The 17,136-nt window shown below is 46.5% G+C and overlaps 1 protein-coding gene across 9 annotated transcripts in view; it reads right to left on the bottom strand.

The window, feature by feature from the left end:
• The window catches only part of PLEC (plectin), a 404,008-nt gene that overhangs the window by 131,933 nt on the left and 254,939 nt on the right, over nt 1-17,136 (bottom strand). For all 9 annotated transcript variants that reach the window (XM_085604582.1, XM_085604583.1, XM_085604587.1 and 6 more), the window contains one exon: nt 10,880-11,046. In XM_085604582.1, coding sequence (XP_085460708.1) covers nt 10,880-11,046 — 167 coding nt within the window. The remainder of the gene's footprint in view (nt 1-10,879; nt 11,047-17,136) is intronic.

Genomic DNA, 17,136 nt, shown 5'->3' with positions numbered 1-17,136 from the left:
AAGGAGGACAAAGGACTTAAAAATAAACTATAAAAATCAAGACCGCACGAAAATACATAGAAAAAAAAAAGAATCAAAAAGCAAACGATTATTTTTGGAAAGAAGTAAGACTATCAACCTTTCGCAAATTCCAAACTCTATCCATCTAACTTTCCACCTGTTGTTGGACTAGGTTAAAAAAACAATTCAAATCCCCGCCTTTCATATTTTTGTATGATCTAGTTTTGCGGGCTCCATCTTGGATTCACATAACTCCTGTGTAACTGCACTGAACGCAAATGGTAGACCTGCCTCGTTGTTCCTCCTTCTCTAGCCAGTCCTTGCATTGAAAGCGTGAGCTCACCTCAAGAAACCCACCCACCCTCTGTCACTCATAACCCAGAAAAATGATATGGCTCCATTCCCGTGGGGAGGGTACATATATGTATACACACCCTTTCTCCTTCAACCGATCTGTCTTTGTGGAACAAAGTATGCACCTCATACTGCTGGCGGCCTTGTAAGTCACTTATCTTTAACTTGTGTTTCTTGAAAAGGGACATTGCACACTGTTGGTTGCATGTTTGGTCGTTGCTGTGAGGGCTGGCTTGTGTCCCACAGGGCTGCCTTCAAGATCAATTCTTTAACCATAGCAGTCTGTTCACTGCCTCTCCAGTAGCTATGAGTGAGTGATTTTATTTTTCCTTTTCTGTGATCCAGATCCTCTACTGAGTGTTCTGTGTGGTCAGCGAGGGGGTGGTGGCGAGGTTAATGAAGGGTAATCACTGACGAATACCTTGTCGGTATAGGGTGAACTGGTTTCCCCTCAATTGTCTGCAGGTGACAGTGCTGAATGGGAAGCTGCCTCTTGCGCCATTCTCCTTTGTGGCGGCCAAAGAACATATTCACGCCATTGTCAAATGGTGGCTCTTGGTAATAAATGCGTTTTTGGATGGACTTTAATGGTCCAGTGTTCTAGTTTGCCTTCCAATTTAAGGCCTGTAGAGCCCCAAAAAGGCCTTTCCACTGGAAGCACAGGATGGTTCTGACCCAACGAAGGTAGCAAGCTCCACCAGGAGGGTCCCAGAACCTCAGGAGCTTGCTACCTTCGTTGGGTCAGAACCATCCAGCGCTTCCAGTAAGCAGCTTTGGTTCCCTGTACTTCCCCTGGCTGACAGTACCTACAAACATTTGGACTTGCACTAAAACCCCAATCAAGTATTTGCCTCGAAATATGAAAGGACAGGAGTTAGAGTGCCAGCCACGCAATAGGCCGGAATTAGTTTGGCTGGATTTCAGAAATGTTACAAGTGAGGACAGTCATATGGGTCCCAACCATGTTTATTGGGGACATCTGTAGGGTAATTTGTGCTCCTGTGCAGGACTCGCTGTCAGCTATAAGAAGGTATTTCTATGAGCCTGTTTTCATAGAGAGAGCTTAATATTCCTGTTTTTTTCCCATTTATTGTTCTCTAGTCTCTTGTTTCTCAGTCTCTTATCCTCTGACGCATGAAAGGCGGAGCAGGATCTGTGCCAAAATATGTGCCAGTAAGCATCTGGTTTTGATAAAGATGTGAAAATTGGCAGATGTGCAACCTCTGGGGGGCTCTCAAGAGAAGACAAAGCATGTTTTAAATTTTTTACTGTATTTACAACTTATTTGTGTGCCCTAGCGCAGGAGGAGGATAATCTAAGCCAACTGGGTATGGACTGTAATCCGAGACCTTCCTTTTATAAAGTAAAAAGAATCCAAGCACTATGAAACGGAGCGCAGCACTACATCACGGGTACCAAGTTTATCAATGAGAGAAGATATAGACACGGTATTATATCGGTGTTATCAATGCGGGTTCTACCACCTAGACCTAGGATAGACTCTAATATAAACAAGGGTCTGACACCAGGTAGATAAACCCGATATTCTAAGGAAAGTTTCTGCCAATAAGAGCTGAGATAAACACTGCGTTATCTATATGGCTTTACCACAAAGAAGCAAGATAATGTCTCTTTAATAAATAAGGGTTCTACCAACAAGAAGTGGGATAAATTCTGTATTATCTAGCATGGCTCTACTATAGGGAACGGAGCTAAACTCTTCGACCAGTAAGAAACGCGTTAGACCTCATGCTATACATAAAGGTTCCGCCACCGAGAATAAGGGTTCTTCTACTGTGAACCGAGCTAAACTAATATTACCGTTGAAGTTTTGAACACCACAAACTGAGCTAACCTCCATATAACATTTTTATGCCAATACTATTTATATTACAGGGAAGGGTTCTGTCGATTAGAACAGAGATAATTTTAGTATGTAAGATAGGGGCTGCAACACTGAGGACAGACATATCCTCCAGATTACGCGTACAGGCTTTACGACAATGAAAGTAACCTTCATATTTCAAATACAGTAATGAAAAAGCTAATCCCTATAGCACAGATTGAGGTTTTAACTGAGTTATCACTGCTAATTTACATATTACAGAAGTGAGAACATATAGAAATAATAAGATAACGAGCTGCAGTTGGTACTGGTTTAAATGCCAGTGCGCTCTTCTGACTGGTGTACCCTATGGGTCCAGCAAGTGTCCTCGCTATAAAGAACATTTTGACCCCCAATAAGTCTAGTGAAATATTGCTGCCCGTTTAACAAGTCCATGAACCAGCTGGAACTCTAACTGGTCCCCCTTCCGGTGACTGTGCCCAGAGCACTGCAAGTCAACTACCAGATACCGGACAGCCCCTTTAAATTTGGATACTGAGAATTCTTGTAAACAGACCTTTGAGAAAATGAGTTTCTGGATTCGAATGAAACCCTGTCTCTAGTGTTGATAGTGGGGTTCTGGGTTTTACTTAGTTTAGGATAGTTTGGACTATTCAGTAACAGGCCCAAACCCACTAAATTTCCTCAGATCGTATCTAGGACCCCCAAGAAACAAGAACAGACCGCACACAGATATGGTTATGATGCATTGTTTCTCGATGCTTCCGATCTCTGCACCATTGACTATCTAGGAGTAAACAAACGATAATAAACTTAGTACCTTCCAAAAGCAGCAGAGTGCACCTTCGGATTCAAAATATGATCAAATTGGCCCATGTTCTAAAGAAGTATTTGGGGTTGCTCCTCTGCCCCGAGAGATGTAAGCTGCTTTTTTTGTGCATGATATCTTAACTATCCCATTTTACGAACCTGCAAAACACACCCTATTTCTCATAGAACTGATAGTTATGAATGCTGACTTAGATACTATTGTTTATCATTAACTGTGTCACATCAGGTATCCATATTTCTAATACCCTTCACCTAATGGAGTAAGCCTTTACTGCTTGGCTTCTCTACCCCTGGAGAGTCAAGTGTAAGTCGACCACCTGAAGGGGGAAACCTGTCTATCCAGTGCTGTATCCAGAGGCCGTGCGACACCTGATGTTAATGACAGGCACCCACTGTGGACACTGCCATGAAACCACGACTTCCCCAAAGAAAAGGACACATGATAGAGATATACCTGTTTAAGAGGAGGTTGCTGAGAGAGGGACAGTCCCTTCTATTCCTAAGAACCATGATGGCCACAAAAAAGCTTTAACTGGCCTAAAAGTGGTGGGTTTGTAAATTATTTTTTCCTAAATCTAGATTTTGTAAAAGTCTCTAAGGTAAGTTCACTAAATGGTTAAGTTATGAAAGATATGCAGTGTACATAAAATCCTCAGGTTGGCTCTGTCAGCGATTTCTGATGGACCGCTTAGACCCACCAAACAATCCTCCAACAGTTACTCTGAAATTCCCAGGACCCTCCAAGGATTTACAGGATTTACAGAGCCCGAAACACTGATGTCGACAACCACATCAACAAGCGCTGTCCGTGTGTCCCAACTTGTTGCTGAAGCGAAAAAAAAGGAAGGAATTTTGAAAGAAGACTCTCTCTACGGCTCGAGGCGATGGCATTCCTTGCCAAAAATAGGAGGGACACGAGCGGGAAAATAATGGCACACAAAGTGAGTTCTGTAAGTGCTGCTGAAGAAAGGATAATTGTCCGACGGGCAGGTAGAAACAGAAAGGCAGGACCTGGCTCAACGATGGCGCTCCATTAGAGCTCGATCACCCCTTCTAAGAAGGCCCAGCGCCTGGTTCTGAAGTAGCATGCCCATGTACATAATTGGTGGCGTCTCCGGAAATCTGCTTGTAATGATATCACCATTTTGGGTGCTTCATAATGCTAGGAGTGTCCTGGTGAAGTTATAGGATACACCAAAAGATTCACCTCCAAAGGAGCCTGCACAAAGTGGTAAGAGCAACACATGGTATGCCTAGTTGTACCACTGAGGTTGTGTCCTGTGCTGGGCTATTCCATCTGCAGTAACATCTATAAGATTCGAATGCACCACCAATGACGTACTGCAATGAGCCGCAGAAATCTAACATGTGAAATGATCAGTTCAGTTCGACCAAAGTCCACAAATTGCATGTTCCCAACCGGTGATGACATCTATATCGACCACCAAAGTAGCGGCACCTGCAGGGATGAGGGTTGCAGAACAGATCCATCAGCCTCACACCCAACAGGAGTGTACAGTACATAAACATGTTGCATGGATGATTCTGAAAGAGAAGCTTGAGGCCTGGAGCCTATCTCTGGTTTTCTAATGGAGACAGCCCAGCATGGAAGAGAACCATATCTGTTTTTCTAGAGGGGACAACCCAGCATGGAAGAGAAGCTTAAGGCCAGGAGCCCATCTCTACTCTGCTAGAGGGTATAGCCTAGTATGGAAGAGAAGCTTGAGGCCAGGATGCTATCTCTGCTCGAGGGTACAACCCAGCTTGGAAGAGAAGCTTGAGGCCAGGATCCATCTCGGTACTTCTAGAGGGGACAACCCAGCATGCAACAGAAGCTTGAGGACAGGAGCCCATCTCTGTTCTTCTATTGGTTAGAACCCAGCATAAAAGAGAAGCTTGAGGCCAGGAGCCAGAGGCCCAGAGAAACTAAAGCAAGATGCAGGCGCAGGGAGCCAGTGAAATCAGCTCCTTGTAAAGTTTGGCAGCTTGGAGGCTGGAGGAAAGTGCTCCAGATGGACGGGGCTGGACACCAGGAGCAAAACGGCACCAAAAATTGTCTGATTAGGCTCAAAGGGGCCAGAGATATATGCCTTTGTGAAGCAGGTGACCTTTTACCCAAAGCCGCCGACGAAGCGTGTGGCGTCCGACAGAGTGCTCAGCTGTGCCTCCGGGGTGGGTCAGGGCCCGCAGGCTGCCCCCGCACAAGAACTGTGGGAAGCGGCGTGCGTTCCCTGCGAGGAGGAGGAAGGGAGCCAGGACCCCATCCCTGGCCCAGAGAAGGAAATGATTGAGGTTGCCTCCCCTCGCAACGCGAAGAAGGGGCCCATGGCCCAAGTAAGGAAATAAAGACGTGGTGTGCCCTCGCAACCCCGTGAAGCTGTATGAGGGCCCAAGACCCCATCCATGGGCCCCAGCGAGAAGAAGATGGAGGCGGAGAGCGCCATCGCTGTCCCCGCAAAGACAAAAGTGGGCCCAGAACCCCATCCCTAGGCCCGGCACCAAAGAAAAGCAGGGGAGCGCCATCACGCTGCCCATTAAGACCCAGGTGGGCCAAGGACCTGGGCTTAGAGAGGAGAAGAGAGGAGGAGAAGAAGAGGGGAAGCGCTGTTTGTAAGAAAGTGGCTCTGTATATACTGTTTCTAAATAGGTACAGTGTGCACAGAGTCTACAGTCCTCAGAGGTTTGGCAGAGGCTAAAGTTAGATATAACCTTACTCTCTAAAATGGCAGCTTGGTCGAGCAGTAAGGCAGTATCAGAGGACAGTGTAAAGTATTTGTTGCACACACTCAGTCAGCAAATGGTCTCACATACTCAAGAACTGAACTCTAGGCCAATGGTTTTGTATAAAAATATATGGTTGTTTTATTTTATAACCAACAATATATTTCAAAATATACTTTCTCTGAATGAGAGGCTTTAGATAAATACTTTCAATATGCAATAGGCTTTGGAATGCAATAGACACAGTTGTTGCAATAGGCAACACAATTTCAAACACAATAATACATTGAGCTCAATGGGAATTTCTAGTTAAATGCAATTAGTTACTTTAAAGATTACTTTTCTAACCACAGGACTGGATCCTGGATTCAGTCCTGGGACATTTCCTGTAAACAGTTGAGTAAAAGCGTTTTGGTTACAGTAGTGATTTTTAAGCAATATTTTGGTATTTTAAAAGTTGACAAAAACTTTTTCTCATAGAATCACCAATGTTATCCTATGGGAGGAATTTCACTTAGCAGGCAAGTGGGGTTATTGTTACTTTTTCTAACTCAGTGTTGGATCCTGGATCCAGCACTGGTGCATCAACTGTAAACAGTTGAAAGAATGTGGTTTGGTTATACAGGCGATTTTTAACGAATATTTGTAAGTTTGCAAAATCTACACTTGGAAACTTTTTCAGCAAAAACCAGGCTATGTTATCCTACGGAAGGAAATTCAAATTATAGGTAAAGTATGTTCTCGTTACTTTTGTAATCCAGTGCTGGGCTCCTAGGTTCAGCACTGGGACATCTATCTAAAACAGGTAAGTAATTACGTTTTCACAGTTGGTGCGATTTTTAAAGAATATTTGTAGTTTGCAAAAATCGACAGAAGAAAATTCACAGAAAAACAGTCAATAGTTTCCTATGGAAGAAAATTGGGTTAGCGTTAAGTATGTTTGTAATTACTTTTCAGGGTCAGTGCAGGGCACCAAGATCCAGCACTGGGATCTCTCCTGATAGCAGGTGAGTATTTTCGTTTTCGTTACTCGGTTGATTTTAGGTGAATATTTTAAAGTTTAGGAACTCCACACTTTTTAAGTGAAACCAGTCAATATTACCCTGTGGAAGAAAAGAGAGTTATCAGCTTGTGGGTAAGTACTCGACTGGCAGAGTTAAGGTTCTGGGCATACACTCAGGAGTCTCCCAGGGTTGGGTCAGTACAGTTGTTACACCCTCAGCGGCACAGGGGCAGCCGGGTGCAGAGTGAGTTAGGCCCAGTATTATCCTATGGGAGGCAGGGGGCCCTTGGTTGGAGGCTGCTGGCTAGCAGGCCACGCGGCTGTGGGAGCTGTGCTCCTGGTCACTTGCTCAGGGCAAATGGGGAAGTAGAGTAGAGATTGCACTGCCAGGGGCACTAGGGCGGCTGGGTGCAAGGTGCATTTGAGCCGTCGGGCGCTCAATGGATTGCAATGGAGAAGCTCAAAAACTAACAAAGGCTGCAAGCTCGTGGACAAAGCTTCTTCAGGAGTGACCACCACGTCGAGAGGTAAGTTGGGTAGTTGGAGGATAGGTAGGCACCCAGGAGTTGGGCACAGGGGGCCGTAGGGCGCCGGGGTGCCTTTTGGTGTCGGGAAATCTTACCCTCTGCTGGTCACGGTTGTTGGGGTCCCTGGTTCTGAGGCTGCAGGCGTCGTCAGGAGCGTTGAGGTGGGTCCTTGGGTGCTGGATTCGGGGTCACAGTCGCCGGGGGGACGTCCTCGTGGTCTTTGTTCACTCCGGTACAGGCCAGGCTTGGCGGGTGCAGAGTGACCAATGTTGTCGATTTTCTAAGTAGGCTGCTAATGCTGCTAGGTGGAGACGTATGGATGAGTATGCCAGATTACATCTTTGCAAGTGCAGTAAGTAGCAAATGATGTCTTGGATGGATGCATCCAACGGGTTTATATGATTGTTAGTACAGTAAATGGCAAATCTTTTCCATTTTGCAGCATAGCAGGCTCTAGTGGTAGGTCGTCTGGCCTCCTTTATAATATTCATGCAGTCTGGTGGCAGGTTTAGGTAACCGAACTCTAGGACTTCAGGAGCCAGATCGCTAGATTCAGTTGACCTGGATCTGGGTGTCTGATTTCTCCATGGTTCTGGGTTAATAAGGACGGGGAGAGGTGCAGTTTTTGGTGTGAAACTAGCAAGAGTTCGAGTAGTGTTGGGAACCACGACTGGCGTGCCCATGTAGGAGCCACTCGGATCAGTTTGAGAGACTGTTGCCTGAGCTTGCGTACCACTAATGGAATGAGTGGGAGGGGCGGAAAAGCGTACGCAAATCTGCCTGATCAGTTCATCCATATCGCATTGCCCTTCAACTCCGGGTGGGGAAATCTGGCGGCGAAGGTTGGGTATTTTGCGTTTTCATGTGTGGCAAACAGGTCTATGTCTGGTTGGCCCCATTGTTGGAAAAAGGGCAATAGAACCTGTGGATGTAATTCCCATTCGTGGATCTGTTGAGGTTGTCGACTTAACAGATCGGCAATTTGATTGTGAACCCCTGGAAGGTGTTATGCAAGCAGGTATATGTTCTGGGAAATGGCCCATCTCCAAATGTTCTGCGCGAGCTGTGACAGCTGGAGAGAATGTGTGCCTCCCTGTTTTTGTATGTAATACATGGCCGTCATGTTGTCCGTCCGGATGAGGACAGTTTTGTTCTGGAGATGTAGTTGGAATGATTTTAGTGCTAGGAACACTGCTAGCAGTTCCAGGTAGTAGATATGAAGCACTTTCTGTTGAGTGGTCCATTTGCCCTGACTGGTGTGTCCGAGGAGATGGGCTCCCCATCCTGTGAGAGATGCGTCGGTTGGCGTGTTTTATGACCCCTTTATTCATAGGTAAAATCTGTACAGACTTTTGTGACTATTCGAAAGTGTCTAGTAGGAAGTCTTCCTCGGGTGTGTCAGAGTGCATGGTGACGCCATGGTAAAGTGCTGCCCTATTTAATAATTGTCCAAACCCCAGGCGGTCATCTGGAGGTGATGGTTTGGAGGTATATGGTGTAGGGTCAGGCATATCTGGTAGAGGGTATGCCCAATCATCCAGTGGTACGGCATCTGGATCTGTGAACGGATCATTAGGATCACCCCCTATCCCTAGGTCATCATCATCATCCTGTGGAGGTCGTGTATGTGATGGAGAGGGGAGAGGTAAGGGTAGTGTAGGCAGAGGGGGTGGGGTAGAAGGTTGTATGGGAGAGGAAGGAATAATAGGTGATGTTGCAGAGTCCTTTTAGTTGATAGGAACTGGGGCAGGTGTTGTGACCAGTTTTCGTTTCTTACATGGCACCGCGGTGACATGTCCAGTTTTTGGATTAATATAGATCTTTTTCTGCAATGGATCTGGATGGAAAAGTTCTTGTTCTTGGGGAACAGTCTTTGGCGCCCATTTTTTCGGTTTCCGATCGAGGTTTTGGTTGATCGTGGAGTTTTTGGCTTTAGGAGGTGGTTTCTCTGCCGATGAAGGTTTCGGTGCCGATGAAGGTTTCGGTGCCGAAGTTGAGTCTTTTGGCTTGGGAACTTTCGGTGCCGGTTTATCTATGGGCCTCGATGTTTTCGGTGCCGAGAGGTCATGTGTCTTCGGTGCCGAAGGTGCCGGTGGAACAATGACATGCGGCTTGCTCGGGCCCGTGCTACCGGAAAGCTTATGTTTCTTCGGAGCCGAGCCCAAAGGCGTGGCTTCTGAAGGATGTTTTCGGTCTCGACTGAGGCCAGCAGGCGAAGTCTTGACCAATGCCTTAGGTTTTGGAGGGGTTGGGGCAGGGGCAGTAGTACTCACGCATTGCCCAGGAGTAATGGGGTCGTCTGAGTCATCTGCCTCGGAGATGATGTGGAGATCCTCGGAATCTCCTTCCGGGACATCTGGACCCTCGTCAAAGATGTTTTCTGGTTCCGGAGCTGGTCTCTGTTGCATGATGTGGCGTCGAGCCCTTCGATCTCGAATGGTCTTTGTGGATCGAAATGCTGCGCAGGCTGGACAGCTGGACTTGTCGTGTTCCGGTGATAGGCACAGGTTACAGACCTTGTGGTGGTCACTGTGCGGAAATTTTGCTCCACACTGGGGGCATTTTTTGAACGGCGTCCTTTCCATGAGCCGTACGCCTTACGGCATGGATAGGTCCAGCAGCCCGCGTCGACGTCTGGAATCGAGTCGAAGAAATCGATGTTGAATGAAGGTGCTTCGGTATCGTTGTAGGAGTTTTTGCGCTTCGAAAAGCTTGTAAATAGAGGTTTTAAGCCAGAGCGGAAAAGTTACATCCAAACCCAGTGGAGGAAAAAAACAATCCGAGGATGGAGTTGATGCCCATGTGCACTGTAGTCCAAGGGAGGAGTCACCTATCTCGTGACCAAAGACTTCTTCCGAAGACAACAACAACCTGCAAGCATCCAAGCCCAACACCAGATGGCGAGCTACTATCCTAAGTGTGTGATCTGCAGCTCATATGCCTCGAACACATACTTTATTGTCAACATTAAGTGCGCGATCACTCAAAGTGATATTCCATTATGGCATTTCTAATACAAACAAATGTTCTGACGTGATTTGTTGCTCTAGACCTTCCTTTGGGAGGATTAAGAATGATTATTCAAAGTCATTGAGTAGTGTGTGAGTGTGTAATAAATTTCCTTTTTCAAAAGAAAAAACACAGACTGGACAATCATTTACTGAATGTTATTATCGTGTATCAGTGAAATGAAGATTACTAGCCCACACCACCTCCCTTGAGTAAGCATTGGACTGCTCTACAACGCTACCCAATGGGGTCAAGCGTCAAGATGGGTGTTTGGTTCCCAGTGGTCGACAAGTGCGGACTCATTACTAGTGCAGACCACACAGCTAATGACCCATTTTACTACAGAGCCGAAATTCTGAATGGGAAACATGCACAGCATGGGTGAAAGAAAAGGGAAGAAGATGGAGGAAGTTGAAGAAAGTAGAAAATTAGAGGGCGGTAATGAGAAGACTGTAAAAGTATCTGAGGAGAAAGAAGGAATAAGAGAGGAGAGAAGAAACAGGTGAAGGGGCAATGGAAGATAAAAGCACGAGTAAATGACAGCTTTGATGAGGGTACAACGAGGACCAATCTCCTCACTCCTCTTACTTGTGCCGATGGATGATGGCATTGAAGAGCCGTCCATCCCGCCAGCTGCCCGTGAAGTTGTCACACCGCAGGCCCTGGTAGCCTTCCACCATACGCTGCGACCACAGCAGCAGCTTCTCCTTGGCCGTCATGTCATCGGACTGCCCGCTCACCTGGATATCTGAGATCTGAAAGAGAAGACCACAGCCTCAATGAGTAACAGAAAATACTGCAGACCGTGTGTGCTACAACTTGGCTATATTTGAGAGCTTGATCAATCAATCAGGGTTCTTATAGAGCGCCGCTAATCACCCGTTAGGGTCTCAAGGTGCATGACCAAAAATGAAACCACTATAATAAGCATTTGCAATGCAAAAGGTCTCGCATTTGCGAGAGTTTGAGCTATTAGCATTGTAAACGACAGTGCCTTTTATTTATGTTTTAAAAAACCCAAACTTAAATAAAAAGCATGGTCATTTACAATGCCAATAGCTCAAACTTGTATAAATGTGAGACCTATTGCATTGCAAATGCTTGTTACTGCCTGTCGTCACTCGGAAAAACCTGGTGGTATGCGCCAATGAAAACTGCAAAATGCCCCCCTCGCCATGGAAGGTAACATTTTTTTATTTTCAAAAGCAAAATCCAGCTTTGGGGTTTTGTTTGAAAAAAAATGCAACTGCTCTACAGCTCCATCATGCTTGACAGAGCTGTATGTCGAAGTTACAATACACTGTCAGGAACCGCATTGTCGACGTTTCCTGTTGATGCTGAAATGTGCAATGGACATTCCAAAATTGCCTCGTCGGGACCTCCGCTAGGGCAACAAAGCAATTTACTCTGATCCTGGTGGAGGACGGCCCGACTGCCAAATTATAAATCGAGTCCTATGTTTTGTATGTTTGTTATATGCAATTTTATATCAAATCCCCACACTTTGCTTAGCCTGGAAGCGCTTTTGGAATATTAGTGCCTATTCTCATGGACTGAAATCAAGGGCATGTTTTACAACTGATTATGCAGAGTGCACCAGGTAGCTCTAAAATATCTACTTGCAAATAAATATATAAAAGCTCCGAAAGATAGAAAATAAATAAATTCAGCTCGCCTATTTGCATCTTATTCATTTGAAACCCTATGCTGACTGACAAACTTTCAAGTCTTCAAAAAGATAATACAATAATCGCCAACTATATATAAATCTGCAGCTTTTGGTGGATTGGTAAACTTTAGGGAAAGCTGCCTGGTAATTTAATCATGAGTAGTTTTTTACCTGCAACCTTAGCGCTATTAAAATTAAGGGAATGCAGAGGTGGCCTTGCTCCACACAGACGGATAAAGGAAAACATGCTTACTGTAACGGCAGTCCAGTTTAAACAAAAGCCAGATGAGGCACTGGGTCTCGCGTGTTTTCCACAGAGCTCACGTCACTGAGCCTTGTGGAGCAATGTGTGAGCGAGCTCTGACAAAACTAAAGGCTCAAACCTGTAATGGGGCAGTGCGAAGGAGAGAATATAGAAGGGGACAAGAGATTGGGGGTGAGAGCAAAATGCGGCAATTCGAATATCAACTTTATCCATCCAGCGCGTCAAACCACAGTGTTGTCCCCTTTAAGTGAATCCGAAAAACAGGGGGTAAGAAGAGAACACGTGAAACTACCAGACATAAGGAGGCAGTAGCTAGAGAGGCTTGAGAGGCCAAGGGTAGAAAACGAGAGCGGAAAGGCGGGCGAGGAGCGCGAATTGTCGAAGGAAAGTCAAAGAGGCGAAAGAGAGTGGGTGAAAAGGACGGGGGTGCGGAGAGAGGCAGCGCGGAGGAAGGAGGGACGCGGAGACGGGGAGAATGAGAGAAGAAAGCTGGACAGGGAGGGTTTAGGAAAACAGAGTGGAGGAGTGAGGAGAAAAGGACGAGAGGATGCGGGGGCGGAAGGAGAGGAGGGAGGCATGGTCAGAGAGGAGCGGCGGCACGATGCACGCGATTGTGCGCGTACTCGCCATGCAATCCACTTTTGGGAGCACTTTTGGGAGCCCCTTACTAGAGTCTCGCATTGCGATTGCTACGCAATAGCTAGGCGAGACCTAAAAAACACAAAAAGTAATGGGATGCTTGAACACTGTAAAAATGTAACAATCTAATTGTTATCCTGAGAACAGTTTTCATTACTACACCATTATGAAAAACTAAAAAAGTCAATTTTTCTGTTGACCTCTTTTCATTTGTGCGTGCTGTACCAGATCTGTGTGTGCGGGATACTAAAGGTGATTTCTGTGTGGCTACTTGAAACGGTCAATTATAGATATATGTATGCCACCTTTTTTTAATTTACATTTTGCAATTATTGCCCACAGAAGCATTCCTTTCCATCAAAATTAGATTTACATATCTGAGAAAAGGGGGCTATACTCAGGCGCGCCAAGCATATGAGGTGCACCAAGATTGCCGACACTTTGTTTCACATACTCAACACTAGCATGTTTAGCACAAATACTTAAGTAAATGTCCACTCGGAGGTTGATTTCTTTGCAATCATGGCTAGACCCTGGACAGGCCAATAGCAAGGCTAGTGGATAAACTAGTGTTCAGCCGTGCAAGGACAGTTGAGAGAAAGTAGCCAGGTGTCACTGCCAGACATACCTCCCGCCTGTAGACTGTGGTCCACTCTCCTCCGAGACTTGTACAGCTAGAGGGCCAGCAGAGACAGTCAGCATCTCTCAGTTCTTCAGGAAGTAGCCTTCTCTGGCCGTGCACAGCCACGCTACAGGTGGACAAGAAGAGCCAAGGTGCCGCCACCACCAGCGTCACCAGATCCTTGGCCAAGGGATGCAGGACAGAATCTGCTGGTCTCATTCCATCTGCTCCACTTCATAAGAGCATATCTACCAAAAGGTGGCAGAAGAACCCACACCAGGGTGATGTGACATTGGAGCACGTGCCTGTGTGAAGTGACATCAGAGCATACACTCGAATTTGGAGACATCACAGCATGCATTTAATGAGGGGGACTCAAGAGTATGTACTTGAGTTCAGAGACACAGGAGTATGCACTCGAGAACAATGACGTAAGAGCATGTACTTGAGTTCAGTGAGAACTACGAATGCAATTGAGTACGGTGACACTTGAGCATGCCTTCCAGGACAATGACTTAAGAGGGTGCACTCGAGTACCATGACTCAGAAGTATGCACTCGAGTGAAGTGACAAAGTAGTATGCACTCAAAACAATGTCTTAAGAGTGTGCACCAAACATAATTTAACGTGCATTTGTAAAGAGCACATTCACCGCAAGGGGTATCTTGGCGGTAAATTACAGATGTTTATTGTTACCCAACTTAATGGTACTCCTTTTATCGACCTCAAAAGGATGAAAGGCTGAGTGGACCCACCTGTATTTGAACCTGTGACCACGAGTTCAAACACATGCCCCTACAGTGGACACATTAGTCCACTGAGCCGGCACTTGAAGCTGCCACTGTAGTATGGTGACTTAAGAACATGCACCTGGGCTCAGTAATATAGGAGTATGCACTTGAGACCAATGACTTAAGAGCACTGGGTTCAGTGACAAAGGAGAATGCACTCGAGTACAACGACTTAAGAGCATGCACTTGAAGCATCCATTGTAGTATGGTGACTTAAGAGCATGCACCTAGGTTCAGTGACATTGAAGTATGCACTTGAGTGCCATGACAAAGGAGTATGCACTCGAGATCAATGACTTAAGAGTGTACACTCGGAGTATACACTATGGTATGGTGACTTAAAAGCATGCACCTGGGTTCAGTGACGTAGGAGTATGCACTCGAGAACGATAACATAAGCGTGTTCACTCGGGTACCGTGCCATACTAGTATCTACTCGAGTGTGGTGACAAAGGAGTATGCACTCAACAACAATGACTGAAGAGCGTGCACTTGGAGTATCCACTGTCGTATGGTTACTTAAGAGCATGCATTAAGTGCACCCGAGTGCAGTAAGATAGGAGTCCGCAATCGAGAACAATGCCTGGGGAGCATGCACTGGATGAAATGACACTGTATCCACTGGCTGAAATTAGATCACCCTCAACCACTCATCTGTGGAATACCCCCAAAGATCTGTGGTGATCGCGAACGATGGTGTGCTGGCTGGAGGCACCACTCTAGGGCTCAAGTGCACACGTGAAGGGAGAGACCTATGGAGGGGCCACTTTGGGCACCGGGGCAAGAGGCCTACGAAGGGACCACCCTGGGCACCGGAGCGAAAGGCTGCAACGCAACCACAGGACAAATTAGAATAGAATTGAATGAGGAAGCGCTAATTACTTCTCCTTCCTCTGAACCACAAGCAGCCTTCTGCAAACACTGAGGGCTCATTCACAGATTGAAAATTACTCCACTGACCACAGACATCGGAAGCAGAAGACAAACCGCAAACTCGCACCACAACACATGCAAGTCTAACGAGGAAGCGAGACCTACAGGGGCATCTCAGGAATCCTCAACCATGATGCTGAGCAGCAGACATGGCAAACCATGATGGAGTAAAGACAAAACATCGCCAACCCTCAGTGAGAAGCCACCCAAGACATGGCGGACAGCGTGCGGCCAAAAGACAATATTACACGAAGAGCAAGGGGCCACATGAGACCGGAACAGAGTGAGCAGGAAACAACACCAAACACTGAAAAGTCCGGTACAAGGTCCATGCAAAAACATAGCACACATAGGCAACCAAGATATGGAACACTGAGGTGCTAATGGCCAACCACAACAAGCGGCCAAAACACAATATAGGGCAAAGAGCAAGGCGCCAGATGAGACATGGAACAGAGTGAGGAGGAAACATGACTTGACACAGCTCAAGAGTCCAATACAAGACACATGCAAACACATAGCCTACAGCATGAAGAGACCACAGAGACATGGCACACGATGGTGCCAATGGCCAACCGCAACTTGGTTCACAGTGCTGGTGCCTACCTCACTGTGGCACACAGTTTAAGGGTCCTACCTATTTGGCACACCGTCGAAAGGGGAAGCCACGCACTGTGTAAGAACATATCTTTCCACTGACCTAGACATGCCACATGGCGGAATGTGCAAACTGCCCCCAGGCACACAGCAGGTGGCATGCAGTATAATGAGAAAATAGGTATGTGATATATGGTGCAAGTAGTAAAACAGTGTATGATATATGGTGCAAGTAGTAAAACAGTGTTTGGCAGATGAGGGAATAGCTCTGGGGACACCAGGTTGCCTCTAGAAGCAGGAAAGGTGGGTAAATGCAACTTAGGATGGCACTAATGTACACATTTTAAGGGAAGAAGACAGCTATTAAGCCATTTACTAGACTGCATGTATAGCCACGTCTTGAGGGATGTAGTATGAATTTTAGGAGCGTGGCATGGAACATAGGGCAGGGGATGGGCATGCCGTGGCGGGTGGTTACTGTAGCCTGGTACACCGTGTAAGGGGTAGCACTGGCACAGCACACAGAGGAAGGTGGGACAAGAAGCCTCAGAAAGGAACTCCCAGATCAGCAAACACTCCAGAGACACATGTGCGGAAGAGGAAGGGTCCACCTTGTGTAGCTTGAGGAAGGGGGCCCCTGGGTCCCTCTTCTTTCCTCTGCAGCCCTTTCACTCCCTGGCTTCCTCCTTGCCAGCTCCGCCTGGCACCATGGCTGCCAAGCTGGCTCATTTCCTCTCCACCGGCCACAAGAGATTGAAGGAAATGATTAGAAATGCTTTTAGGCAGCAGAAAATTGAAATACCAGAGGAAAGTGTGGGTGAGTCAGTCACCCGTGCCAGCCACACCCAGCACGCCATGTGACTTTTGTCATACCGGCTGCAACCGGCATGCAATTCATTGGTATCATCTCTCAAACAATGTTTTACAACATACCCACTTGCAAAGCACTTCGATGCCTCAACAGGGTCAGTAAGCGCTATATAAACCTGCAATACGATACTTCTTCCCATTTCAACGTTGTAACAAAGGTTCTCGGACACTGAAAAGCTGGCCCAATTTGACATTGCCATACAAATTAACAAGACAGGATGACTATTCAGGAGAGCCACTGCCTAAAACACACTTTAAGAAGAAAACAAGGGCTGAAATCTCCAGAGGGGGGGCAGTGAGGAGCAATGCTTTGTACAGCGATATTATTAACCCTCACTTGCTCTCTGTGGGGGGGTTGGCCTCCACCCTCAAAGGGAAGCAGTCTTCAGCCAAGCGGTGGACTTTTGTTTCGTGGTGTCAGTCTCCCAAACTGTAAAGGCTAGCAGAAGTAACTTCTCA

The sequence above is a fragment of the Triturus cristatus genome, chromosome 5_1, assembly GCF_964204655.1.
Source record: "Triturus cristatus chromosome 5_1, aTriCri1.1, whole genome shotgun sequence".
In the NCBI taxonomy this organism is placed as follows: domain Eukaryota; kingdom Metazoa; phylum Chordata; class Amphibia; order Caudata; family Salamandridae; genus Triturus; species Triturus cristatus.
Note: the sequence above shows the minus strand (reverse complement) of the source record. Positions and strands in the feature narration are given on the sequence as shown.